The sequence below is a fragment of the Microtus pennsylvanicus genome, chromosome X, assembly GCF_037038515.1.
Source record: "Microtus pennsylvanicus isolate mMicPen1 chromosome X, mMicPen1.hap1, whole genome shotgun sequence".
Lineage (NCBI taxonomy): Eukaryota > Metazoa > Chordata > Mammalia > Rodentia > Cricetidae > Microtus > Microtus pennsylvanicus.
The window spans coordinates 44,347,908-44,375,028 of record NC_134601.1 but is presented as its reverse complement, the minus strand read 5'-3'; the positions used below and the strand labels follow the sequence as shown (position 1 = coordinate 44,375,028).

At 40.2% G+C, this 27,121-nt stretch overlaps 1 protein-coding gene across 2 annotated transcripts in view; it reads right to left on the bottom strand.

Annotated features, from left to right (window-relative positions):
- The window catches only part of Aifm1 (apoptosis inducing factor mitochondria associated 1), a 46,435-nt gene extending 24,337 nt beyond the window's left edge, over positions 1 to 22,098 (bottom strand). Inside the window, exons 1-3 of one of the 2 annotated variants that reach the window (XM_075956722.1) lie at positions 21,804 to 22,098; positions 7,607 to 7,749; positions 1,040 to 1,139 (exon numbers count right to left, since the gene is read on the bottom strand). In XM_075956722.1, coding sequence (XP_075812837.1) covers positions 1,040 to 1,139; positions 7,607 to 7,749; positions 21,804 to 21,906 — 346 coding nt within the window. In that variant the 5' untranslated portion in view covers positions 21,907 to 22,098. Of the gene's footprint in view, positions 1 to 1,039; positions 1,140 to 6,284; positions 6,416 to 7,606; positions 7,750 to 21,803 lie in introns of both variants that reach the window. The other variant, XM_075956723.1, reaches the window with a different exon arrangement.
- Between the last annotated feature and the right edge of the window lie 5,023 nt (positions 22,099 to 27,121).

The window sequence follows — 27,121 nt, the reverse complement described above, 5'->3', positions numbered from 1 at the left end:
ATCACACCTGGCTAGTTATTTCTCAAATATATTAGAAAGCATATATTAAAAGGCCTCTGCAGCCGGGCGGTGGTGGCGCACGCCTTTAATCCCAGCACTCGGGAGGCAGAGGCAGGCGGATCTCTGTGAGTTCGAGACCAGCCTGGTCTACAGAGCTAGTTCCAGGACAGGCTCCAAAGCCACAGAGAAACCCTGTCTCGAAACCCCCCCCCAAAAAAATAAAAGGCCTCTGCCATTCTTATTATTTTTCTACCAGCCACCAGGAAAATATCAAGTTCAGTTGCACCTTTTGTTAGCAATAAAAGGGAAACACCTACGAGGTCAATTGGAGATTATTAGACAATGTTCATGAAGAAGATGGCATTATTGAAGAAAGCAATACAAACCGCCTACCCAGAGCTATAGGGGTTATTAAAGGATTAAAACATTCCTCCTTGAAAAACCAAGTGACTCAAATAAAGTGAAGGCTAGAGCTTTGTGCTACAGGAAAACAAACATATCTACAACGCAAACTCCAAAGATTCAAAGGAATTAATATGACTAAAAAGGCTTAGTCATTGGAAAAATGGCTTTCCTATCTTTTCCTGATTTTCTTACCAAGCTTGCCTTTTAAAAAGCCTATATATAGGGGGCTGGAGAGATGGCTCAGAGGGTAAGAGCATTGCCTGCTCTTCCAAAGATCCTGAGTTCAATTCCCAGCAACCACATGGTGGCTCACAACCATCTATAATGAGGTCTGGTGCCCTCTTCTGGCCTGCAGGCACACACACAGACAGAATATTGTATACATAATAAATAAATAAATATTTTTTTAAAAGCCTATATAAAGATAGGTACTCACAATAATTTTACTTCAAGCCTAAAATGCCAACCAAATATTTCAGGATATCACTCCTTGTTGTGGGGTAAAACCATAATTTCTGGAAGCTTATAATCTCACACTGTTACACTACAACAAGGTATTAGCAAATCATAATCTTTAATCATTTTCCCTTATTTAGTCTCAAATCATACAGAAGAGACATAGGGGAATACTTACCAGAGGCGTCGGCCCTTCTCTGTTTCTCTTCTGGTGTCAGTCCTAGCCCTGCCATTCTTTCATTATATCTTTTTTGGTCTTCTTTTATAGTCTTGTAGGCCTGTAGACCCAAACACAGAGAAAGATTATTACATGATACAGCTAACTCAGACCATAAGCTAATATCATTTCAATTAAATGAGAAGCTTTTGTCTACACTAAGGTTAGTTTGATATGACAAAATCACTAAGGCAAAGCCTTCTTTTCCAATACTTGGGATAGAACCCAGAGCTTCATGCATGCTAAGCAAGCATTCTACCACTGAGCTATACCCCCAGCCCAAAGTTCTTTTCTCAAGAAATAAAACTATTCAGTGTACACATATTTGGTGAGAAAAAGAATACTCAAAAACAGATCAAAATATATGTTTTAGATTTTCTGTGACTCTTGGTAAGGAACTCTCTTGATATTGAATTCCGAAAGTAAAGAAAAGGGAATGTAATGTTAGTAAGTATAGAAATGGCTAAAGTACAGAAAGGCGTTTTGGACTATGCTGGTGCTAGTTGTAAAATCAAGGCACACGGGGACCGTATCTTCCTGATAAATGTTTCAGAGTTTGCCAGGGATTGAGATATGTGGCTAGGTGTATCATTCTTAAAATATAACTCATTTTTCCAGCAATAGTTTTTTTTCTTTTCCTAAACAAAGGAGGAAGGAGTCTCACTTAGAAATACAACATATAAATAATTATTAAGGTTCAAATATCATCGTCATTTTATTTTATTTCAAATACATTCTTTCCGCTACACTTTCAAATTGAGGAACAATATCTTTGTATTGTGACTAATTTCTGTTATTCCTCTTTATTAACACTCAACACCAGGGTTTATTAGTTACTTTTAACTTATTTTTTAAAATATTTAGATGCTGGAGACCAGCCATGGCCTTATGCATATCAGGTCACTGAGCTATATTCCCAAGCCCTAATTAGTAACTGTCAAAAAAATTACCAGTTGTAGAAACAACACTTTTAATCCCAGGATTTGGGTGGAAGAGGCATACAGATTTATGTGAGTTTGAGGCCAACCTGGTCTACACAATGAGTTCTGAGCCAGTGAGAATACAGGGTGAGACCTTGACCTCAGAAATACATACATACATAAATTTTAAACATGGGCTGTGCATGGTAGTACATGCCTTTAACTCCAGCATTTGGCAAGAAGAGATGGGCTGATTTCTGTGAGTGTGAGGCCAGCCACAACCATATATAGTAAGACCTCGTCTCAAAGATAAATTAATTTTTTAAAAAAAAGAAGCAAAGCAGGTGGTGGTGGCACAAGTCCTTAATCCCAGCACTCAGGAGGCAGAAGCAGGCAGATCTCTACAAATTTGAGGCCAGGCATCCTGGTCTACAGGACAGCCAGAGCTATTACACAGAGAAACGCTTTCTCAAAAACAAGAACAAAAAACTGATAGACAATGACGTTTTTTGAGATAGGGTCTCAAGTAGCTTAGGATCACCATGAACTTCTGGTCCTCCAGTCTCCACCTCTCTCATTCTGGGATACAGGCACCAGGCACGCTATGTATCTATGCCTGTCTGACTGATGTACTTCTGGAGACTAAACCCAGGACTTTGTATGTGCTAGGCCAACACTCTACCAACTGAGCTACCGTCCCAGCCCAAGGATGTCTTCTGATCACAATATTTTTGTTCTTTTATATCCTATGTGGACAACAAGATAAAAATTTAAGTGGCGGGGGCTGGAGAGATGGTTCAGAGGTTAAGAGCATTGCCTGCTCTTCCAAAGGTCCTGAGTTCAATTCCCAGCAACCACATGGTAGCTCACAACCATCTGTAATGGGGTCTGGTGCCCTCTTCTGGCCTGCAGGCATATACACAGACAGAATATTGTACATGTAATAAATAAATAAATATTAAAAAAATTAAGTGGCCATTTCTCAAATGAATTAACTGTAGAAATAAGGAGAATTAGAGTAAGTAAAAAACACATTCTACAAATATTCCTATGAGGTTAGGGATGTGACTCAGTAGTGGAATGTTTGGCTAGCAAGCACAAGGGCCCTGTTTTGATCCCTTCTATCACCCAAAAATAAACTAAAAAAAAAAAGACTTTCTAGGATCACTTTACAGAGCAGCTCATTAGGTGACATGCTGCAAATGGGGAACCCAAACAGAGAGGTGAGTAAAACCAAAGTGAACGGGAAGAGACTGGGTTATGCTCATACTGAGAGGGTCATCCAGAAATGGTCTGAGCCATTCTATGCTGCCTGATATTTATACACATGAAAGGAGTAGAGCAGGAAAGGAGGTTTGGCAGGGAAAAGGCTAAACTAAGGTTAAATGTGGATATACAGCTTTTAAGCTCAATGTTCTAAAGTGAAAGTTTATGTACACATTAAATAACAAATTATATTCCCCAAGGGGTTTCTGTATTCCTTGTTCACAAAGATTTCCAATTAGAGTGGACAAACACATGTTAGGCTAAAAAATACTAGAAATTTATGAAAATATTAGGAGGCTACCTTTCTAAACAGGAAGAAATTTGAAATGAAAGGTCACTTTCTAAGGCAACAGTCTATCACCTGAATAGTGGTAAACTTCATTAATTATTTTAAAGGCCATTTTGGCCTGGTTCACTGAAACTAGTAAAAGACTGAGAATATTAGAGGTATTAGACTGAGGTATTAGAGGAAATCACTGGCAAAAAAAGCTCACATGGATGCTAATAAGGAGTTTGTGCTTGTATCAAGCAGCAGATGCTACCATTAAGGTCAATGTTTTTCAAACTGGTCATAACCCACTAGTGGGCTGAGAGTCAGTTGTAGATTAGGATCAGCATTAGTAGGGGAACAGAGGGTAAGAAGAGATTAATAGCTTATGGACAAGCCAGTAAGAATAACACAAGTTAAAATTTACTGCATTTTACGTAGTTGTAGTTTTATGGGTTGCAAGATAAACTGCATTTCTTACTATAGACCATGGGAAAGTGTTTCTTTAAAGCCGGTGGGGCAAAGAGGGCCAGGAAGATAAAGAACCCTTAATATAGGAGTTACTGAAGGAGTAATTGTAGTCAAATCAGAAATATTTTGATGTAGGAAGGTCATTTGTCTATCTGTTGCTTTCATTGGTTAATTAATAAAGAAACTGCTTGGCCTGATAGGTCAGAACATAGGTGGGTAGAGTAGACAGAACAGAATGCTGGGACAAAGGGAGGTGAGGGACAAACGCAATGGAGCCAGCCACCAGGTCAGACATGCTGAATCCCCCCCCCCCCCCGCCGTAAGCCACCACTTGGTGCTACACAGATTATTAGAAATGGGTTAATCAAGATGTGAGAACTAGCCAAGAGGCTAGAGCTAATGGGCCAAGCAGTGTTTAAATGAATACAATTTGTGTGTTATTTCGGGGCATAAGCTAGCCAGGTGGCTGGGAGCCGGGCAGGATGAAAAGCAGGCCCGCAGCTCCACCTTCTATAATATTTCTTCAAATAACAAAAGTTGCTGGAAGGGATATTGCTAAGGACTGAATTCCTCAATTCATATGCTGAAGACGTAACTGCCAGGGTGACAGTATCCAGAGACAGGAGTGGTGACAAGTTGAATAGGGTTTTTACAAAAAGAGGAAGAGTCACCAGCACTACCTCATTTACTTTCAACACTGCCCTGCCCCCATGCAAGGACCCAGTAAGGTGGATGGTTGGCTGCACGCATGTCATGAAGAAAACCTCCACCAGAAACCTAACCTTGTCTCATTCATTCTAACTTTCTAGCCTTCACAACTGAGAAAGTAAATGTCTATAGTTAAAGTCATTTTGTGGTACTTGGTTTTGACAGTCTGAGAAACAAATATAAGCACTACATTATTTTTTATTACATTTGCTTGTGTGTCTGTATATGTATGCTCACATGTGAGTGCCACCGTGCATGTGGAGGTCAGAGGACAACTTTAGAGAATTGTTTCTTGTTCTCCCTCATGTACATCCCAGGGATCAAACCCAGGTTGTCAGGATTGGCGACCGGCACCTTTACCTACGGAGTCATCTCATCAGCCCTGAACTTGCTGATGCTTCCAGCCATTGGAATCTCACCAAATCGGGACACTGATTTTAAGTTGTTTCTCATGATTAATACCAATTTCAGAGATAACTTTCAAGCTGCTTGATAGCAAATTTTCAACTATTTAAAACCTGAAACAAAAGTATACAGACTAGTTTGATAAAAGTAGACAAAAGCTTATCATTTAACCTTCAGCCATTAAAATACGTTTATTACAACCAGGGTTGGACAAACACAGAGGGAAATGAAGCATTTAACTGAGTAACTTGAGAGAAATTTGTTCTTCTTAGATATTTCTAGAATAGGAGAAAGCTACCGTGACTGACTCGTCTTGTGGCTTGGCATCAAGAGTATCAGCATGGTCAACCCTGTGGGGGCAGGCCATTCAATTATGGCCAGCAACACAAACCAGAGGTTCAATAGATTTCAATTATTATAAACATATCTAATGAAAAGACTTTAAAATTATTTTTGAATAAGTGAATGGAAGTGATGAGAAAAATTGAAAAACATGAAATGGAAAAATTAAGGCTCAGAAGGTAGTACCTGAATCATCAATGAGAGGTGTTCAAGAAATCACCCTACATGAATGCTTCAGCCACTAATTTCACCAAATTAGAGGTAACAAAAGGGACACTGCCAAATGAATTTAATTTGAAGTAGAGACCGTGGGTGGTTTGGAAAAATACTCCAATCTGTATGGCTTTCAGGACCTTGTCAAAAGCATTCAATTAATGCCCTTTCACAGTAAAAGCTAAGCTGATTGCTTCTCACAAAACAGAAAAATTACATTTCACCTAAAATGATTCAAAGTTGATGGTGCTCAAGTTCCTTTTATTTACTTATTCAATATTTACTGAGACTGTCTTGTTAGACATGCAGCACTAAAGCACAATATAATTTAGCAGTATAAAAATAAGCACAAATTTGACAAACATTTCAAAGAAAAGGTTGATATAAGGATTTGGCTCTAAATTTATGAGTTTAGACTGGTCTAGTATAATAACTTCAAAGGTTAGAAAAATAAGATTTGAGGAGTCTCTAGTGACTGACAATGTCCCTTTAACAAATGTCTATAGGAAGCACATGCTGTGAATATTTTACTGTATTCTATGAACCAAGTTATTATTAGTGCCATGGTTTCACCCACCCTATCCCCAAACATATTTTAGTATAAGCATCTTACATAATAAACTCCTGCCCCAGTCACTGTTGCTCCTACAATTAAGAAGTATACTAGGCTGCTGCCATCTTTCTCAGAAGCACCTGTAGACGCTAGCGATCTAGAAGGGGATCCTAGGAGATGACATTGCACAACTGTAGGCAAACATAAGGCCAGGAAGGAGACAAAAGGAAATAGAAAAGGCACTAAGTATTAATGAATAAACATTTAATGCAAATGCAGAGAAGCATTTTTGTTACTGTGCTAAAAATTGAAAAAGGAAAAAAAGTTAAAAGCTGCTCCAGTATTGGAGGAGAAGGCCTCTTCCTCAAAGTACAGGATCAGGCAAATTTTTATCTATTTCTTCCTCTGATTTGAGTTATAACTGGCAAGAGCTGGCTACCCTTCTTGTACATTTTTGAGTCAGCTTAAGGTATGAGACTATGGGTAACTTCAAATAATTTTCATGCCCCCTCCCCAACCTAGTGACAGAGGAACAAAAAATAATTTTACTATTACCAGCAGAGAAAGAACTAAGATTGTGATGGTATCGAACCATTTGTTCTTAGTATGTAAAGCAAACAGCTTTCTTTGATCAAGGATGTTAGCAGGTGTCATCAAAGGCGATTTATTCAACCTTACAGGATTGAGTTTTAGGTGGATCTGCTTAGTTACAATACACTCTGCCAAGTAAAAAAAAAACCCAAACCAAAAACACCCACAGAATAAATCATCTGCGACCTGCTAAGATCAGTTCTTTTAAGGAGATATAACCATGCTAACACTATGTACCAATTAAATACTGTTCCTCAGCTCCCCTAAACTCCATTGTACAACTGGAGATACTAGACCCATTTCTATAATTTAGTCTTTGAGTGAGAGCCAGGGATTTAGTTTTCCTTTTAGGAAATGCTTAATAATTTTTATTGAAAGCTGTTTTGTAAATGGTCAATCTCAAGCTAAGAAAAAAAAGACTTTAAAAAATTGATAAATACATTAAAATGAAATATTGTGCTTAGGAGCTGCAATGAACATTGACTTTGCTTACAGGTTACTTTATCACAATCAAGAGAAGAACAAGGGTAATGCTGTGGGTTAGTCAAGCCTCAGGAAACACAGTTTTCAAGCAAAGAATAAGAAGTGAAAAGTGCAAAAAACAATCAACATAAATCAGTAAATATCAGTCATTCCCAAATCAGCTCCCATAGACATTTTAAAGAAGGCTTTTTGGAAGTTTTCCTACAGGAGAAAGCAGAATTAGTTGCAAGTTTTGAAGCAGAGCAGTACTGAGACTATCAATGGGAGCTGTCTGGCAGCTTCTCTACGCAAGCTGCTTTTTTACTTACATATGCACCAGCTCCTATTGTTGATAAGCCCACAATAAGGACTAACACAGAATTATCGATTTTGCCCCCCGATGAACCAGAGCTAGCCATTTGTCTTGCCATCTGGAGTTCTAGAGGAACACACCATCGCTGGAACAAGTTGCCTAAAGGAACACAATTTGTTAACACATACACAAATAAAATAGTTAACACATGATTATGATTAAATTATCAATGTACTATAGAAATAAAGAATTATACCTTGGGTTTTACAATGTTCACTGTTCTATGACCAAGAAAAACAAAATCAAAACTGAACACATAAATAATACAGATATTTATGTACAACCTAAGGTAACAGAACTTTTTTTTGAGGCAGGGTTGCACTTTGTAGCCCAAGCTGGTATCAAATTTGTGATCCTTCTAAACCGACACTATCATACCCAGCTTAGCTGTTGGAGTTCTCAAGAGTACAATTTAAACGTTATCCAATGAGAACATTCAAAGCTTCCAGAAAATTGGTAAAAAAAAAAAGAGCAGTTCATCAAATATCTTTACAACTTCACCATAAATGAAGTAAACACCAAGATAACCTATTTAGTAGGTAGCCATCCCTCAGTATCTGTGGTGGTTTGAGTCCAGATTCCTAGATTTAACTTAAACTCATATATGCTCAAGTACCTTATAGAATATGGTCCAGAATTTTCATACAACCTATGTTTATAATCACATATACGTCAAATCATGTCTAAATTACTTATAATGGTTAACATAATGCAAATAGTTGCTATACTATATTATTTAGGGAAAATAATAAAAAACAGAAAGTTTGCCTATGTTCAGTACAGATAATGCTATAAGTTTCATTTATTTATTTGGTTAGTTAGTTTGGTTTTCAAGACAGGGTTTCTTTGTGTAGTCATGGCTGTCCTAAAACTAGCTCTGTAGACCAGGCTGATCTCGAACTCACAATGATCCCCCTGCTTCTGTCTACGGAGGGATTGGGTTAAAGGCATATGCCACCATGGCTTGGCCTAACTTAGGAAATTTTGTTGTTGTTTTTCAAGACAGGGTTTCTCTGTGTAGCCCTGACTGTCCAAGAACTTGTTCTGCAGACTAGGCTGGCCTTGAATTCACAGAGATCCACCTGCCTCTGCCTCTTAAATGCTGGGATTAAAGGGGTGTACCTAGTTTATTTTGTTTTTTGTTTTTAAACAGGGCTTTACCATGTAACCTGGCTGATCTGGAGTTCACTAAGTTGTCTGCCTCAGCCTTCCAAGGCATATGTCATCACGTTTGATTAAAAAATATTTTTGATTAGTAGTTGAGTGAATCCATGGATGTGGAATCAACAGAAACATAAGGCTAAAAATATACAAAACTGACCACAGACTACCTGGGACATTACAATGCCCATTTCAGGAACAATCTACTTGGCTCAAGCCTTGCTTAATTACAGCCCTGGAACACACAGTTCTGTCTTGTACGAAAAGTAATATGTCCTAGAAGAAACATGAAAGATCAAAAGGAAGTCAGAACAAAAATTTCATAGAGAACTTAATTTCTCAAAATAACTGAATTTCTACTCTTAAGTATATTCCAGAAATACAAAATGTAAAGTGTCTAGCAATGTCTTGCAGTTTCTCGTTTAACATAATAGTCATTTTTTTTTGGATTTTTTGAGACAGGGTTTCTCCGTAGTTTTTTTTTTGTGGGGGGGGGGGGTTCCTGTCCTGGAACTAGCTCTTGTAGACCAGGCTGGCCTCGAACTCACAGAGATCCGCCTGCCTCTGCCTCCCGAGTGCTGGGATTAAAGGTGTGCACCACCACCACCACCTGGTTTCTTAATAGTTCATAATAGTCATTTTTATATTAGCATTTGTAATAATATGTTCATGAAAAGGTTGAGACACTACAGATTTCCTTTTTCCCAATGGATGCAGAAATTTTCATGAGGCATGGCCTTAATGTCTTCTCAGTGATTAGACCTCATAGGTGTTCATCACTGATGGAAAAGTGCTTGTTTCCAGCTTTGTGGACAGTCTGGTCTCTGTAACAATTAATCCTGCTGGGTATAAAAACAGTCTATGTTCCAATTAGATTTTATTTATAGCCACTAAAACCCAAGTTTTATATACTGCTTAAGTATTAAAATATTGTTTGTTACTAAGGTTTTCTTGGCCATTTAAAATATATAAACACTGCTAGATATGGTAGCTCAAATTTATAATCTTAGTACTAGGGAGGTTGAAGCAGGATGATTGCTGCAAATTTGAGACCAGGCTGGGTTGCAGTATGAGAATGTCTCAAAAATACCTAAAAACTATAAAAAATGTGAATAAAGCCTTGACATGGTGGGTCATGCCTATAATTCTAATTCTAGCACCTGAGAAGGTGAGGTTGGACAATCCTAAATTGAAAGACAGAACCCTAAGTAGTGGTCCTAGGACAACTCAGGTCAAAAAGCGAGACTCTCTCAAAAAATAAAATATTTCAACAAGAAGAAGTAAAACCCACTCCACTTGTGTAGTGCACAAAAGTAGCAGCTATTTGACCATGTTTGGCTGAGTATGTACACTTTGATCTAGAGCAGTGGTTTTTTTTCCCACCACCACTGTGGGTTCCAGGGATTGAAGGCAAGTCTTTCCCTTGTCAGCGAGTACCTTTGACTGCTAAGTCATCTCACTGGGTCTTTTTTGCTTTGTGAGATAAAGTCTCCTTAGGCAGACCAGGGTACTCCTCCAGTTTTAACCTGATGAGTACTAGAATCACAGGCTTGGTTCACCACACAGAGAACTAATCTCCATTTCTAACAAGGTCCTGCCACTAACCTTGCAAATAGGAGACTACTTGGAAAAACCAGGGGTCTAAAGGCTGATCTTTGAGTTTTTATCCTAACTAGGTTTTAAAAGACAGAGGCTGCCAGGTGGTAGTGGAGCACGCCTTTAATCCCAGCACTTGGGAGGCAGAGGCAGGCGGATCTCTGTGAGTTCGAGGCTAGCCTGGTCTACAAGAGCTAGTTCTAGGACAGGTTCCAAAGCTACAGAGAAACCCTGTCTCGAAAAACAAAACAAAACAAAAAAAGAAAGACAGAGGCGCTGGGTGGTGGTAGTGAATGCCTTTAATCCCAGCATTCGGGAGGCAAAGGCAGGTGAATCTCTTATGACTTTGAGGCCACCCTGGTCTACAGAGCTAGTGCCAGGGCAGGCTCCAAAGATACACAGAGAAACCCTGTGAAAAAAGAAAAAAAATAAGAAAAAAAAAAGACCAGAGGCCAAGCACAGTGGAAGTTACACATTAGCCAGAGAGCTATATAGTAAGAATTGGACCTTAAAGAAAAACAATAGACAATACAAACAAACATACAAAAAAGAACAGAGCCAGGTCTGGTAGATCAGGCCTGCAATCTTAGCTACTCCCGAAACTGAGGTAATTTCATAAATTCAAGGCCTTACTGGGATACAAAGTGAGTTAAAAAACCCAGCAAGATCAATGTAGTGAGACCTTAGGTTTAAGAAATATTTTCAAAGGGGTTGGGGATACAGCTCAATGGTAAGGTGCTTACCTAGCTTGTGCAGGACCCTAGGGCCAATTTCTAATACTGTTTAATTTAAAAAAGGCTTTAGTAGTAGTATCCTATATAATACTTCCAGAAATGAAAAAAGCAACACTCTGCCCTTTCCTTTCACAGTGTCAGGGTACAGGGGAACTAAAAACAAGTATACAGACCTGCAGTCTCTTATTAAAATTCTTGGGACAATAAGCATTTTATAATTCAGAACAGTTTTAAGTATATAGTGCACATACCTAGCATAGGAAGGGGCAGGAATCTAGGCTCAAACCTATTAATATTTCTAAGAGAAATTAAATTGTGGCATCAAAAAAATTAAATTAGGGGCCAATGAGATGGCTCCATGGTTAAGAATACTTGCTGATAAGACACCAAAAGATCAAGGGGATACAAATTGGAAAAGGAGAAGTCAAACTCTCACTGTTTGCTGATGATAGGATAGTTTACATAAGTGATCCCCAAAATTCTACCAAGGAACTTCTACAACTCATAAACACTTTCAGCAATGTAGCAGGATACAAGATTAACTAAAAAAAAAATCAGAAGCCCTCCTGTACACAGATGATAAAGGGCTGGGGAAGAAATCAGAGAATCAATGCCCTTCAGAATAGCTATAAATAGCATAAAATATCTCGGAGTAACTCTAATCAAACAAGTGGAAGACTTGTATGACAAGAACTTTAAATCTTTGAAGAAAGAAATTGAAGAAGACACCAGAAAGTAGAAAGATTTCCCACGCTCTTGGGTAGGCAGAATTAACATAGTAAAAATGGCAATCTTACCAAAAGCAATCTACAGATTCAACGCAATGCCCATCAAAATTCTTCAAAGACCTCAAAAGAACAGTATTCAACTTCATAGGGAAAAGCAAAAAATCCAGGATAGCCAAAACAATCCTGTACAATAAAAGAACTTCTGGAGGCATCACAATCCCTGACTTCAAACTCTGCTACAGAGCTACAGTACTGAAAACAGCCAGGTATTAGCATAAGAACAGATAGGAGGACCAATGGAACCCAAAAGAAGACCTGGATATCAATCCACACATCTTCGAACACCTGATCTTTGACAAGGAAGCAAAAAATATCAAATGGAAAAAAAGAAAGCATATTTAACAAGTGGTGCTGGAATAACTGGATAGCAACATGTAGAAGAATGAAAATAGACCCATATCTATCACCACGCACAAAACTCAAGTCCAAATGGATCGAAGACCTCAACATAAAGCCAGCCACACTGAACCTTATAGAAGAGAAAGTGGGAAGTACACTTGAACGCACTGGCACAGGGAACCACTTCCTAAATATAACCCCAGCAGCACAGACACTGAGAGAAACAATTAATAAATGGGACCTCCTGAAACTGAAAAGCTTCTGTAAAGCAATAAGGACATGGTCAACAAGACAAAATGACAGCCTACAGAATGGGAAAAGATATTCACTAACCCCACATCAGACAGAGGTCTAATCTCCAAAATATACAAAGAACTCAAGAAGTTGGACACCAAAAGAACACATAATCCAATAAAAAATATAGTACAGCCCTAAACAGAGAACTCTCAATGAGGAATCTAAAATGTCTGAAAGACACTTAAGGAAATGTTCAACAACCCTAGTCATCAGAGAAATGCAAACCAAAACAACTCTGAGATTCCATCTTACACCTGAAAGAATAGCCAAGATCAAAAACACTGATGACAACTTATGCTGGAGAGGTTGTGGGGAAAAGGGAACACTTCTGCATTGATGGTGGGAATGCAAGCTGGTACAACCCCTTTGGATGTCAGTGTGGCGATTTCTCAGAAAATTAGGAAACAACCTTCCTCAAGACCCAGTAATACCACTTTGGGGTATATATCTAAAGGATGCTCAATCATGCCATAAGGACACGTGCTCAACTATGTTCAGAGCAGCTTTGTTTGTCATAGCCAGAACCTGGAAACAACCTAAATGTCCCTCGACCGAAGAATGGATAAGGAAAATGTGGTACATTTACACAATGGAGTACTACACGGAAGAAAAAATAACGACAGCTTGAATTTTGCAGGAAAATGGATGGAGCTAGGAAACATTATTTTGAATGAGTAACCCAGACACAGAAAGACAATTATGACATGTACTCACTCATAGGTGGTTTTTAAACATAAAGCAAAGAAAGCCAGCCTACAAACCACAATGCCAGAGAACTTAGACAACAAGAGAGACTTACATAGATCTAATCTACATGGGAAGTAGAAAGTAGAAAAAGACAAGATCTCCTGAGTAAATTGGGAGCATGGGGACCTTGGGGGAGGATCTAGAGGAGGAGGGGAGAGGCAGGGAGGGGAGCAGAGAAAAATGTAGAGCTCAATAAACATCAATAAAAAAATGAAAAAAAAAAGAATACTTGCTGCTTTTTCAGAGAACCTGTGTTTGGTTCTCAACTCCCACACAGTGGCTTCCAACCATCTGTAACTCCAGTTCAGACATTCTCTTCTGACCTCCATAAACAACAGGCATGCATGTGGTGCACATATATATATTCAGACAAAACACTCATAAAATTAAAATAAATAAATCTATTGACAGGAGATGGTGGCACAGGCCTTTAATCCCAGCACTCAGAGGCAAGAGGGTCTCTGTGAGTTTGAGAACAACCTGGCCTACAAAGGGAGTTCCAGAACAACCAGAGAAACCCTGTTTGGAACCCGACCCTCCTCAAAAATAAATAAATAAATAAGTAGATAAATAAACCTAAAAAATATTTAAGTAGCATCTTTCCAACACAGGTCAAATTTCACACTGGGAAGTGGGTTACACAAATGTGATCATCCTATTTCAATTTCTGAAATATAGCTAAGAGACTTTAAATCTATACTCTCCAGCGAAGAAAATCATTTTTGCTTTATTCTTCATGGTATCTTCCCTGGTTTAGAACTCTTTGCTGTCATGAAATAAAATGATTTAATTTTTAGACAATAAATTATTAAAATAAGGTGGACAGTGGTAGTGCTTGCTTTTAATCCCAGCACCTGGGAGGCAGAGGCAGGCAGGGGCAGGCAGTTTTCTATGAGTTCAAGGCCAGCCTGGCCTACAAAGAGAGTTTCAGGAAAGCCAGGGATACACAGAGAAACCGTCTTGAAAAATGAAAATATACATTAAAATAAAAAACCCAAGTTTAGCTCTTTTTTTCTTCTTTTTCTGAGGCAGGGTCTTGCTATGCTGCCTAGGCTAGCTAGCGCCAAGCTGGTGATTCTGCAGACTCGGTCCCCAAAACCACTAGGATTGATTGCCCTCCATTTTAAGCTATGAAACTATTTTCATGCCTTTCTCTTCATAGTCACAAAATTTCAGAGCCCCAACGGAAGCATCCACCACCTTCTTCACTTGTTTTACAAGAAGGTGACTTACTCCTGACTTCCCATTACTGTAGCAGTTACTTGTTTTAGATGTTCTGCAGCACAGGTCAAGATTTTGTACTTATACTTAGAATGCAATTCCCAATAACCCAATTTGTGCTTGTGTAACAGTACCTAATATACAGTAGGTATAAATAATTTTTTAAGAGGGCATAACTGCGTAGCTGTGGCTGGCTCAGAACCTGCTAAGTAGACCAGGCTGATCCCGAACTCACAGAAATCTTCCGTCTCTGCCTCCAGAGTGTTGTCTTTCTAATTTGATCGATATTGACCAAACTTTTGATGTTGTTTTCTTTTTCAGATGAGAATTTGATATGTAGCTCTGACTTGCTTTGAACTCATGACCCCATACCTCAACCTCCCAATACTTTGAATGGACATTTATTTCTATTTGTTTTGTTTCTTTGAGACATGATCTCACACTGTAGACTAAGCAGGGTTAGAATTCACTCAAAATCTTGGCAATTCTCCTGCTGGGATTACAGGAATGAAGCATGTCTTTGGCATTGACTAAAGAAACTCAGCAACCTTGGTTCTCTTGTGATTTGCATCAAGCATATTTTCTCATATGCAGAATAGCAGCAGTTACTTCCCCCTCCTAAACCAAAAGACTGGGAGTTTATCCTATCTGTTCCTGTGTCCTAAAGCATCCTGTACAGTTTCTGAAACACTAAGTTCCCAGTGAACGGTTTCTTTTTTCTTTGAGAAGGTTTCTAACCCAGATCCATTAATTTCATGTTGCTTAATAAAAATGGCAACTTTACCACAGACTATCAGTAGAGTAATACTTTAACCAGTAAGCTCATTTTTGGAGGCCTCAAATTTTCCTATTATCCATATTCCCAGACCTTTCCAGAAACACATTCATATGCTGAGGGGCTTAGGAATCCCAAATGATTAAGAAGTCTATATGCTCTTAAAACTTGATTCCCAAACCGGGTGGTGGTGGCGTACGCCTTTAATCCCAGCACTAGGAGGCAGAGGCAGGTGGATCTCTGTGAGTTCGAGGCCAGCCTGGTCTACAAGAGCTAGTTCTAGGACAGGCACAAAAGCTACAGAGAAACCTTGTCTCAAAAAACCAAAACCAAAACAAACAAACAAAAAGAACTTGATTCCTAAACATCAAACTAATTTTTCCAACATGGATAAAACAGCCTATTTAATATGCCCACTGTTGTTAGATGCCTTTTTATAAATAATGCAACAACTATTTAATTTTATCAGCCTTTAAAAAAATTATCAACCCTTGCTGGAATTTTAGAATAAGAATGATAACTATAGGGGGCTGGAGAGATGGCTCAGTGGTTAAGAGCATTGCCTGCTCTTCCAAAGGTCCTGAGTTCAATTCCCAACAACCACATGGTGGCTCACAACCATCTGTAATGAGGTCTGGTGCCCTCTTCTGGCCTACAGACATACACACAGACAGAATATTGTATACATAATAAATAAATAAATAAAAGAATGATAACTATAAGTACAGCATGAACCATTCTTACAAATGGCACAGAAGAAAAAGAACACTTTAGATATCAGAAAAAAGAAACCGTTCACTGGGAACTTAGTGTCTCAGAAACTGTACAGGATGCTTAGGACACAGGAACAGATAGGATAAACTCCCAGTCCTTTGGTTATGAGAAAATATGCTTGATGCAAATCACAAGAGAACCAAGGTTGCTGAGTGTTTTTTTTTTAATCCTTAAGCCAGTGAAAGAGAAAAACAAGAGTCACTATTCATCTAAAACAGTATTTCCCAAATTTACCTGGTCATATGAACTCTAAGAGTTTGCTAAAATACAGATTCCAGGACTATCCAAGAGAATTTTATTCTCAATCTCAGTGTTTCTTTTGCAGATCCTGGAGAAGATTTGGGTTTATCCTTTATTCAAATCATATAACTAGGCAACTTTAGGAAATATGACCTAGAAGAATGTTAACACATGGCAGCAATTCCCTCAAAGCATCTTTTTAAAAAAAAAATCTAACTTAGCCAGGCGGTGGTGGTGCACACCTTTAATCCCAGCACTTGGGAGGCAGAGGCAGGAAGATCTCTGTGAGTTTGAGGCCAGCCTGGTCTACAAGGGCTAATTCCAGGACAGGCTCCAAAGCTACAGAGAGACCCTGTCTTGAAAAACAAAGAAAAAAAATCTAACTTATTGGGGGCTGGGGAGATAGCTCACAGGTTAAGAACACTGACTACTCTTCCAGAGGTCCTGAGTTCAATTCCCAGCAACCATTAAAAAAAGAAATCTAACTTATTAACTGATTATAGAAAAATCTATCCGCCAAAGATTTTCTTCTGAAAACACTTGATTAGGTAGGATGAGTAAAGAAGAATCATTTAGGCTTTTAAAAGATGCCATCAAGCACTCTAAAGGCTAAGACAGAAGGACCATGAGATCAGGATTTAGCCACATAGTGAGTTGGGGAGAGGGTGTACAACTGAAATACATACCAAGATCCTGTCTCAAAACATCAAAAACCAGTGTGTCATTTAGCAGTGTCCACAATCTAGGATTCTAGGTCATAAGGAGTTGAATTCCTTCTTTTTTTTTGATTTATTTATTATGTATATAGTATTCTGCCTGCATGTATGTCTGCATGCCAGAAGAGGGCACCAGATCTCTCTGTAGATGGTTGTGGGCCACCATGTGGTTGCTGGGAATTGAGCTCAGAACCTCTTGAAGAGCAGTCAGTGCTCTTAACCTCTAAACTATCTCTCCAGCCAAATGTTCAGTTTCTTCTTTATTTTTTTAGAGATTTATTTATTTATTATGTATACAACATTATGTATGTCCGCACGCCAGAAGAGGGCGCCAGATCTCATCTCATTACAGATGGTTGTGAGCCACCATGTGGTTGCTGGGAATTGAATTCAGGATCTCTGGAAGAGCAGCCAGTGCTCTTAACCACTGAGCAATCTTTCCAGCCCCTCAGTTCCTTCTTTAAAGACGAAAAGATTCAATCTAGAATAAACACCCCTTTTTTTGAGACAGGGTTTCTCTGTGTAACAACAGCCCTAGCTATAATGTAACTAGCTCTGTAGACCAGGCTGGCCTTGAACTCAGGGAGTGCCTCCCAGGTGCTGAGATTAAAGGCCACCACTGCCCAGCTTTTTTATTTTTTTCCTATTTTGGTTTGCTTTAGAATCAGTTCCCCCCAATCTTTACTGAAGACTCCTAGTACTGTTGTTCTCAGCCGATGGTGCCACAGACAACATCTGGTGTTGAGGCACAGCCCCAGCATAACCCCAGCTCTTACTGAAGGCCCAGATTTCTTTTTTTTAAATATTTATTTATTTATTATGTATACAATATTCTGTCTGTGTGTATGTCTGTAGGCCAGAAGAGGGCACCAGACCTCATTACAGATGGTTGTGAGCCACCATGTGATTGTTGGGAATTGAACTCAGGACCTTTGGAAGAGCAGGCAATGCTCTTAACCTCTGAGCCATCTCTCCAGCCCCGTGGGCCCAGATTTCATCTGCTTCTATCACACCACTATTGCAGTCACAGATACATCCCTCACTACAGCAGCCACAGCAGAAAAGTATTAAATGGAATGTATCATCGCTTCTTATTTCTTATTTTTCCTTCCTTCCTTCCTTCCTTCCTTCCTTCCTTCCTTCCTTCCTTCCTTCCCTCCCTCCCTCCCTCCCTCCCTCCCTCCCTTCCTTCCTTCCTTCCTGGGTTTCTCTGTAGCTTTGGAGCCTATCCTGGAACTAGCTCTTGTAGACCAGGCTGGCATCAAACTCACAGAGATCCCCCTGCCTCCGCCTCCAGAGTGCTGGAATTAAAAGCATGCACCACCACCTGGCACATTTCTTTCTTTTTTTTAAAAAAAATTATTTTATGTGCATTAGTGTTTTGCCATGGTTTCTGAGTCCCCTGGAGTTACAGACAGTTGTGAGCTGCCATGTGGGTGCTGGGAACTGAACCTGGGTCCTCTGGAAGAGTAGTTAGTGCTCTTAACCACTGAGCCATTTCTTCAGCCCCTCGTGTTGAACACCTTTCAATCCCAGCACTAGGAGGCAGATCCATGCAGGCAGACCTCTATGAGGCCAGCCTGGTCTACATGAGTTCTACGACAACCTGGGCTGCATAATAGATCCTGTCTCAAAAAAAGATGTTATGATTCCAAATAAAGAAGAAAAGTCAAATACTTGGACCTTTGGTCAGGGAGTAGTGATCAGTTTGACAAAATTGGCAGCATAATGCTTGGTGGAAAAAATATTACAGAACACAAAATATTATTAACCCCTTCTCAGTAATGTATGCAGACACAGAGTTATGGTTTAGTTACCTTAATCATTTCTGGAAAGAGGCAGAAAATCCACATAAAGCAGAATAGCAGGTACTAAGGTTTCAAGAGCAAAAAAGCAGAGTATAATGGAAACGAATCTAACACTGGTGAGAGGTGAAGATGCTTAGTTTCAAGGCAGGCTCAAGGTTAACTAAGCCAACAAAAAAAGCCAAAAAGAATTAAGTTTTCTAACAACCTGCAAAGTATTGGTGGGGGGATGAAGAAAGGGGGAGTGGTATATAAATCTTGACTCTTGCCCACCTCTGTGAAAGCATATGGCAGATGATGCCATGTGAAAAGGAAATCAGATTAAAGGCAATTGAGCCACAAAATATTCTTACAATGAAAGTATCATAAATTCTTTTTGAAATTGTAACCTACCCCCTCTCATTTTTAAAGCAGGTGATGTCATACTCTGATTCATGGCCAAAGCACAAAAAAGTGTGTGCAAAAAGATGGATGGGGGGGGGCGCTGGAGAGATGGTTCAGTAGTTAAGAGCACTGGCTGCTCTTCCAGAGGTCGAATTCAATTCCCAGCAACCACATGGTGGCTCACAACCATGAGATCTGGTGCCCTCCTCTGCTGTGTGGGCATACATGGAGGGAGAATGTTGTATACATAATAAATAAGTAAGTTTTTTTTAAAAAGATGGATGGGTACGTCAGGAAGTCATAGTATTTTTACAGGAGACTGCCTTCAAGCAAAGTCATGCAGTGGGAAAGAAACATGTAAGTCTGTATTTTTTCAACAGCTCTAATACTGTAATCAAATGAATGCTTAATTGATGAGAACTTCTGGTTAAAGCCAGAATTCTGGTAAAAGCTATGTATTGAGTAAAATAAAAACACAGAATTAGAAAGGCTAGTATCTTCAGGTTATCTACATTTGTATGATTTTTTTCACAATTTACATACAACACACCACTATTTCCATGCACAGAACTCATACAGATTATATTCACTGGGTTTTTAGGTAAGCCAGAGGGTTTTTGTTGTTGTTCTTTATTTCTTTGTCTGTTTATTTTTGCTAAAACAAATTCTTAAATTCTAAGAAGTACTTCCTAGGACATAAATCAGCTAGCTAACACCTTTTTTTTTTAAAGATTTATTTATTATGTATACAACATTTTGCCTCCATGTATGCTGACACACCAGAAGAGGGCGCCAGATGTCATTACAGATGGTTGTGATCCACCATGTGGTTGCTGGGAATTGAACTCAAGACCTGTGGAAGAACAGCCAGTCCTCTTAACCACTGAGCCACCTCTCCAGCCCTAGCTAACACCTTTTTTTGAGACAGGGTCTCAACTGAGTAGCCCTGGCTGGCCTAGAACTTTCTGCCTGGACCAAGAAGGCCTTGAATTTAGAGTTCCACCTGTCTCAGCCTCTAGAATGCTGAGATTAAGGTCACATCTACCACACCCAGAAGATAACACCTATTAAGAAACACTTTGACTCATTCCAAGAATTTGCAAAGATCGTAACAATCAAAAGGTATTTTCCACTCCTTTTTAAAAGGCCCAGAAGGCACCTGCACGTCACAAAAGCCTCAAGGATAACATTTGATATTATAAATGTAATTACCCCAGGATGATGATTTAAAAAAATAATTCATTTTTAAAATGCACTTTTTTTGTTTGCTTGTTTTTTTGGTTTTTCAAGACAGGGCTTTTCTATAGCATTGGAGCCTGTCTTGGAACTAGCTCTTGCAGACCAGGCTGGCCTTGAACTCACAGAAATCCGCCTGCCTCTGCCTCCCGAGTGTTGGGGTTAAAGACATGCACACCCACCACCGCACGGCTAAAATGTACTTTGTAAAAAGTCATTCATTCCCACAAATCTGTATAGGTTGAAAATAAGCTGACTCAGCCGGGTGGTGGTGCACGCCTCTACCCCCAACACTCGGGAGGCAGAGGCAGGCGGATCTCTGTGAGTTCAAGGCCAGCCTGGTCTACAAGAGCTGGTTCCAGGACAGGTTCCAAAACCTACAGAGAAACCCTGTTTTGGAAAAAAAGAAAGGAAAAAAAAAGAAAGAAAATAAACTGATTCAAACCATGCTCAGATAAACCCATGGATATTGGATGCACAATAGGCTAATTTCTGAAAAGAGAACCTAATTCATGCTTAACTGTTTCAAGTCAAATTTAGGAAGCAGGGTAGGGGTGGAGCAATAGATTAGGGGCCTAGAGACTGGCAGAGTAGCTTTAGCTCTACCTATTAATTATGTGACCGTTTGCAAGTAATTTCTTTTCTCTGTTCCTCAATTTATTATCCATAAACTGAGTGGGTTGATGTTTACCACAAAATCCCTTCCAGCTCTAGAGTTTAATGAGACAACTTCCCTGAGAACAATGCAGTGTGTTCTAATAATTTTCATTGAAGCATGCAAGACCATCAGGAATTGCAGTGTGTGGGCATCTCAAATCAATTCTGAGCTAATTCTCTCCATGTCTAGTGTACAACTGAGTCCTTACTGGCGCTACGCTGTTTACACATCGTGGGGCATTCAAATCTACAGCTCTCATGAGGAGTTTTGGAAGGCAGAAAGAATAATCTGATTTACAGGAGAAACTTGGGCATAGGGCTGTAACAACCAATACATGGCAACGTCCGTTTGACCTCAATGCTTTAAAAGGGCAAGGTGGCAGCGATGGGCAAAATGCTGTGGCCAAGCGTATTGTTATTCGCAAGTTAGAAATAGTCCCAGGAGAAGGCCCCACACCGACTTCTGGTGTTCAAATCTCTTGAAGGTCAGGTCGGCACAAAAGTGCTGAGGAAGCTTGCAAACTCTGGGTTCGTATCCCGCCAATTTGGAATTCTTATGATGGGAAGTTTTTTGTTTTTTGGAAGGACGGGGGAGTTCTGCAAGGGACGGAAAGCCTGTAGCACCGAGGCCGTTGGACTTTGAAGTAGGGGAAGGGGTTGTCCGGGACGGGTCAGTTACTCACCTGGAAGCCGGTTCTTCTGTCTTGGCCTCTGGAAGCACACCGTCCGCACCAAGGGCACGAGTTTCTGCTTGAAAGCACCCGCCATGCCTCCACACCGGAACATTTCGGCAACCGCTACTCGGAACCTCCCGCTCCTGCTCCTTCCTTCTCACACACCGTCGAACGGGTCAAATACCACGGGCCCGGACCCGCTCCCCCCTCCCGTCACACGCACACTACGCAGTCTCCTCCTCCCAGCCCCGAGTGGACATTGGATAGAGAAACCGGCCCGCTAGAGCCGGAGGGAAAAGGCACTGAGGCTGGAGACCTACTGCGCAGGCGTAATGCTCAGCGCCTCCTTGCAATTGGTCCCACGGTAATGAGGCGTGCGCATGCGTGCAGCTGCCCACGAGGTCTGCAAAGAGCCGGGTCCCGCCTCCGGATTTGCAAGTTTCCGCTAGTTAGTGGCCCTGTGGTAGGTTGAGCCGCTTAGGCAACCTGTCCCAGGAGAGCCTTGTGCCTGAAGGCTGTGGGCGGTGCTACCGCACTGTCGGCGATGGGAACTGACACACGTCACAAAAAACCGACTCCAGAACTTTACTTTCTTTTTTGTGTGTTTTAGGCAATTGGCTATCAGGCATTTAAGCCTTTCTGAATCTCTTATTATTATCCAATGGTGGTCTCCCCAAGTCCGAGTCAGCACACCTGACTTTCCGAATCCTGAATAAACTTCCGTCTTTTACAAGTAACTGGCACTTTCTCCTGCAGCCCTTTTTGGGGGGCTAGAGTGGGGGCGTGTACTCCCCTGTTCTTTCTCTGTGTCACTTTCATAATGCTGTACCAAGTGCCTTGGATAATCTCGCGCTATTATGGCTTTCGTGCTTGAGAAGAGCAGGCTGACAAAATGTTTGTGCCTGACAGATTTTCTGTGAAAGAAATCCTGAGCAGTACTGAGAAAGCTGTGGGAGATACAGAGCAAGAAGTGAGAAAAAATAGATCTTTTGCTCCCCTGTGGAGAGAACACGCACACCGTTTTCATAGATTTGAATTGCATATTAAGTATGAAATGAAGCCGGGTGGTGGTGGCGCACGCCTTTAATTCCAGCACTTAGAGACAGAGGCAGGCAGTTCTTTGTGGGGTCAAGGCCAGCCTGGTCTACAAGATCTAGTTCCAGGATGGGCTGGAAAAACAAAACAAAAAAGTGTCTAATGAAGCTGTGTGTCGTGGTATATCGCCGGTCCTCCCACTGGGGAGGCAGAGGCCGATAACAAGTAAGTTTGAAGCTAAGGTAGTTTATACTAGGCCAGTCAAGGCCTCTTGGTGAGGAGACCCTGTCCCTCGCTATTGACCAGTTCTATATAAGAGGCTTTTATGGATATGAAAAGTATGGGGGCCGGGCGGTGGTGGCGCACGCCTTTAATCCCAGCACTTGGGAGGCAGAGGCAGGCGGATCTCTGGGAGTTCGAGACCAGCCTGGTGTACAAGAGCTAGTTCCAGGACAGGCTCCAAAACCACAGAGAAACCCTGTCTCGAAAAACAAAAAAACAAAAAAAACAACAAAAAAAAAGTAGGGGAAAATGGGATCTATTGGTCATTTAAATGATACTTAGCACAGAGTCAATTCAAGAGGATTAGGATGGAATCCCAAGGGGACAACCTAATGTGGATGTGTTATTTGAGCTATGTCTAGAAGGATGATCAGTAATCTAATAGTGGAGGAGAAAGAATAGTATTTTCCGAGAGTGAACACATTGAGACCAAAAGTAGTATTTTTAGGGTTTAAGCATGTTGACCTGAACTCCACAGGGACCTAGGACCTCTGCTACTTGGACAAGTTACCCAATTGCCTCAACTGGTCTAGAGACAGTTGGATTTAGGAATGCAAGCCTATAATTCCTCAGCACATGGAACCTCATTATGAATTCTAGACCAACCTGAGCAACATAGACTGTTTCAAAACAACACCCTGGGGCTGGGAGTATAGTTCAGAGGCAGAGTGACTAACACTACAAGGTCCTCTGCTCAGTTGAAGCACCACACAAAAACCCTCTAAGGTTTTAAACAGCAATAACAAAATAAAATTTCCAGAAATAGAGTTCATTTTCAGGAAACAATGACAGAAGACATACTGTGTCAGGAAGTGGCGATAAGGACTGTAAGTGTGATGGAACCAAACTTGAACTGTCAAATGAATTGGGCCTTAGTATTTGCAAGTGATGAGAGTCTTTTTTTTTTTTGGTGAAAGTGGATAGGGGATGCAATTGCAAAGGCATATTTTAGGAAGTTTAACCCAGGGAGCAGGATTCGTTGCATGAAAACACCCAAAATGTCATTATCCATTCGGCAGATTAGATCAATGTTTAAAATTGCAGGTAATGAAGCCAGGAGTGGTGTTGCAGTTCATTCTGGAGTTGGGGGGAAAGCCTGAGCTACAAAAGACCCTGTCTCAATTTAAAAAAAAAAGAAAAGAAAACAAACAAAAAAAACCAAGCAGAATGTGATGGCACATGCCTTTAATCTCAGCACTGGGGGGGAGGAGGGGGCAGATGCAGGCAGATTTCTGTGAGTTGTAGGCACCACCACCGCCGTGTTTAAGATTTGTTTTATTTTGTCAGAGGTGGTGTAATCCTTTAATCCCAGCACTCAAGAGGCAGAGACAGGCAGATCTTAGTGACTTCAAGGCCAGTCTGGTCTACAGAACTAGTTCTAGAATAGCCAGGGCTACACAAAGAAACCTGTCTGGAAAAAAAAAGATTTATTCTATTTTGTATGTATAACTGTTTTCCTTGCATGCAAGTCTGTGCACCATGTGCACACCTAGTGCCCTCAGAGGTCAGAAGATGACGTCATATCCCCTGGAACTAGAGTTATGGACAGCTGGCCATGTAGGTGCTGAGAACCGAACCCCAGTCATCTGCAAGAACAAGTCCTCTTAAGCGCAGACCTGTCTTCCCAGCCCTCATGAGTGACAATTTTTTTAAAATCTAGATATGCTTTGGGGGATAAATATTGAAAATATCAATTCCAGAAAAAATAAATACATTTTATATTTTAAATACTTAGCTATTGTTCCTTGTTATTTCTAGAAACCCATAGTATACTGAGGAACTGGGGCAAGAGGAGCACTTGACCCCAGGAGTTTGGGAGTCAACTTGGAATAACACAGTGAGATCCAATCTCTTAGCAACATCAGGTTAATAATAAAGGGGTTAATAACAAACATGCATTCATTTAATACAAAGTCAATTATGGCTGCTGATAAAGACAGCTTTGGAAAATACTATCAAAATTTTGATAGTCAGATGCAATTATGAAACAACTGAATATATTTAAAACAATTTGATAATGCATGCATAATTAAAACAAAAAATCAGTGTAAAATACACATTTTTGTGATAGGTACAATGAGGCATTTCTCTTGTACTTTTGCTGAAAAACTATACCCTTTTTACCCTAGCAATGTACTCACCAAACTCATTCCAAAAGTATATAGTAACAAATACTTCCCTAGGATTAAAAACCTATAGTGAAAAATCATATTTCTAGAAATCAAATTTTAAACTTACAAAAGTAGACCCGGTGACAATTTTTAAAGATTTATTTATTTTTATTTTATGTGCATTGGTGTTTTGCCTGCATATATGTCTGTGTAAGGGTGTTGGATCCCCTGGAATGGGAGTTATAGCCAATTGTGAACTGCCATGTGGGTGCTGGGAATTGAACCTGGGTCCTCTGGAAGAGCAGCCAGTGCTCTTAACCACTGAGCCATCTCTCCAGTCCCCAATAATTTTTTTTGACAGAAGCATGTGAATAATTTAAGTAGATAATTTTTTTATCTTGAGATAAGATAGCATAAATTTTACCCATAAACTGGCAGAACCGCTTTCCACTGAATGTAAAGGATGTGGCATCAATAGTTATTTCCCCTTGCTTTTTTTGGAGAGTGTCTCCTATTGCCCAATCTGACTTCAAATTCACTATGTAGCTAAGGATAACCTTAAACCTCTGATTATCTTGCCTCTTCCTCCCTGGGACAAGCACCGTATCAACTGGGCTAGCCCTCCTATCTTATCATTACAGCTACTCTTCTAAGGGTATGGATCACTTGAGGCATCAGGGCTTTTTTTTCAACAAGAAATAATCAAATAATAATAATAATAATTTCTATTATGTAGAAAATAGTCAATTAAAAAACATGATGATTGTTGGCATACATAAGGATGGTCTTGGATTAAGTAACTCCTTCTCTGGATGGTTTCATTGTTGACTAGTATAATCAAGGGCTTTAGAAATGGGTGACCCACATGTATGATAAAGGACTATAAATACATGTCCTAACTCAAGAATAAAGTTAAGTAGAATGCTGTGTTTTGAATAACTTGAACTTGGCTAAGCATTCACATTCCAATATGCTTACACGCACATCACTGAGGTACTGAATTGTTTTTTTTCCTTAGTGAAAATGGATTTAATCACATTGACTCTTCCTTGTAGATCAGTTTCATATACAAAATGTCAACTCAGCCAGGCGATGGTGGCGCACACCTTTAATCCCAGCACTCGGAAGGCAGAGGCAGGCGGATCTCTGTGAGTTCGAGACCAGCCTGGTCTACAGAGCTAGTTCCAGGACAGGCTCCAAAACCACAGAGAAACCCTGTCTCGAAAAACAAAAAAACCAAAAAAAAAAAAAAATGGCAGCTCATGTGTGCGGCTGGAACCCATGACTTTGATGACATTCGCAATATCTCACATGTGGATGCTAATGGCATATGTTAGTACTACCTTAGTCTATGAAATATGAGGGAGATGAGAAAATTTCTAAAACAAACAAAATGGGTGCTCTTTATTATATGCAAATTGTACCTAAGTTGATTTCAGACAAATTCTGAACCTGAAAGTCACTTTTGGGAGAAGGAATATGGGTCGTGATCAAGCTGTGTGATGGTTCGTAAGCCTTGGGAAGCTGCCCTCTGACATCGTAAAAAAGTTGTATTCATTTATCGTCTTCCAAGCTTAATCTAGGCTTCTGGCAAATTAGACCCAACCACTCTGTTCTACATTCACTTTCAGGGGGTGGGTGAACCCTCCTTGGGATTCTCAATTCCCTTTGAAACTCCGCCATTCTGGAACAACTTATGACTCTATGAAGGCTCAGGGTGTCAGGAATTGTGGGGTTTATGTCATGTCCTAAGTGCCCTCATCTCGACCTGGAATGGTTAGCTACAGAAACAAAGTCCCCCTTTGCTGGAGCTGTCCCCATTAGTTTCCCCCCTCTCCTGCCCTCTGTATGGCCCTCTCCCGCGGCGGGTCTTCCCCATTGGCCAGCCAAACACAACCG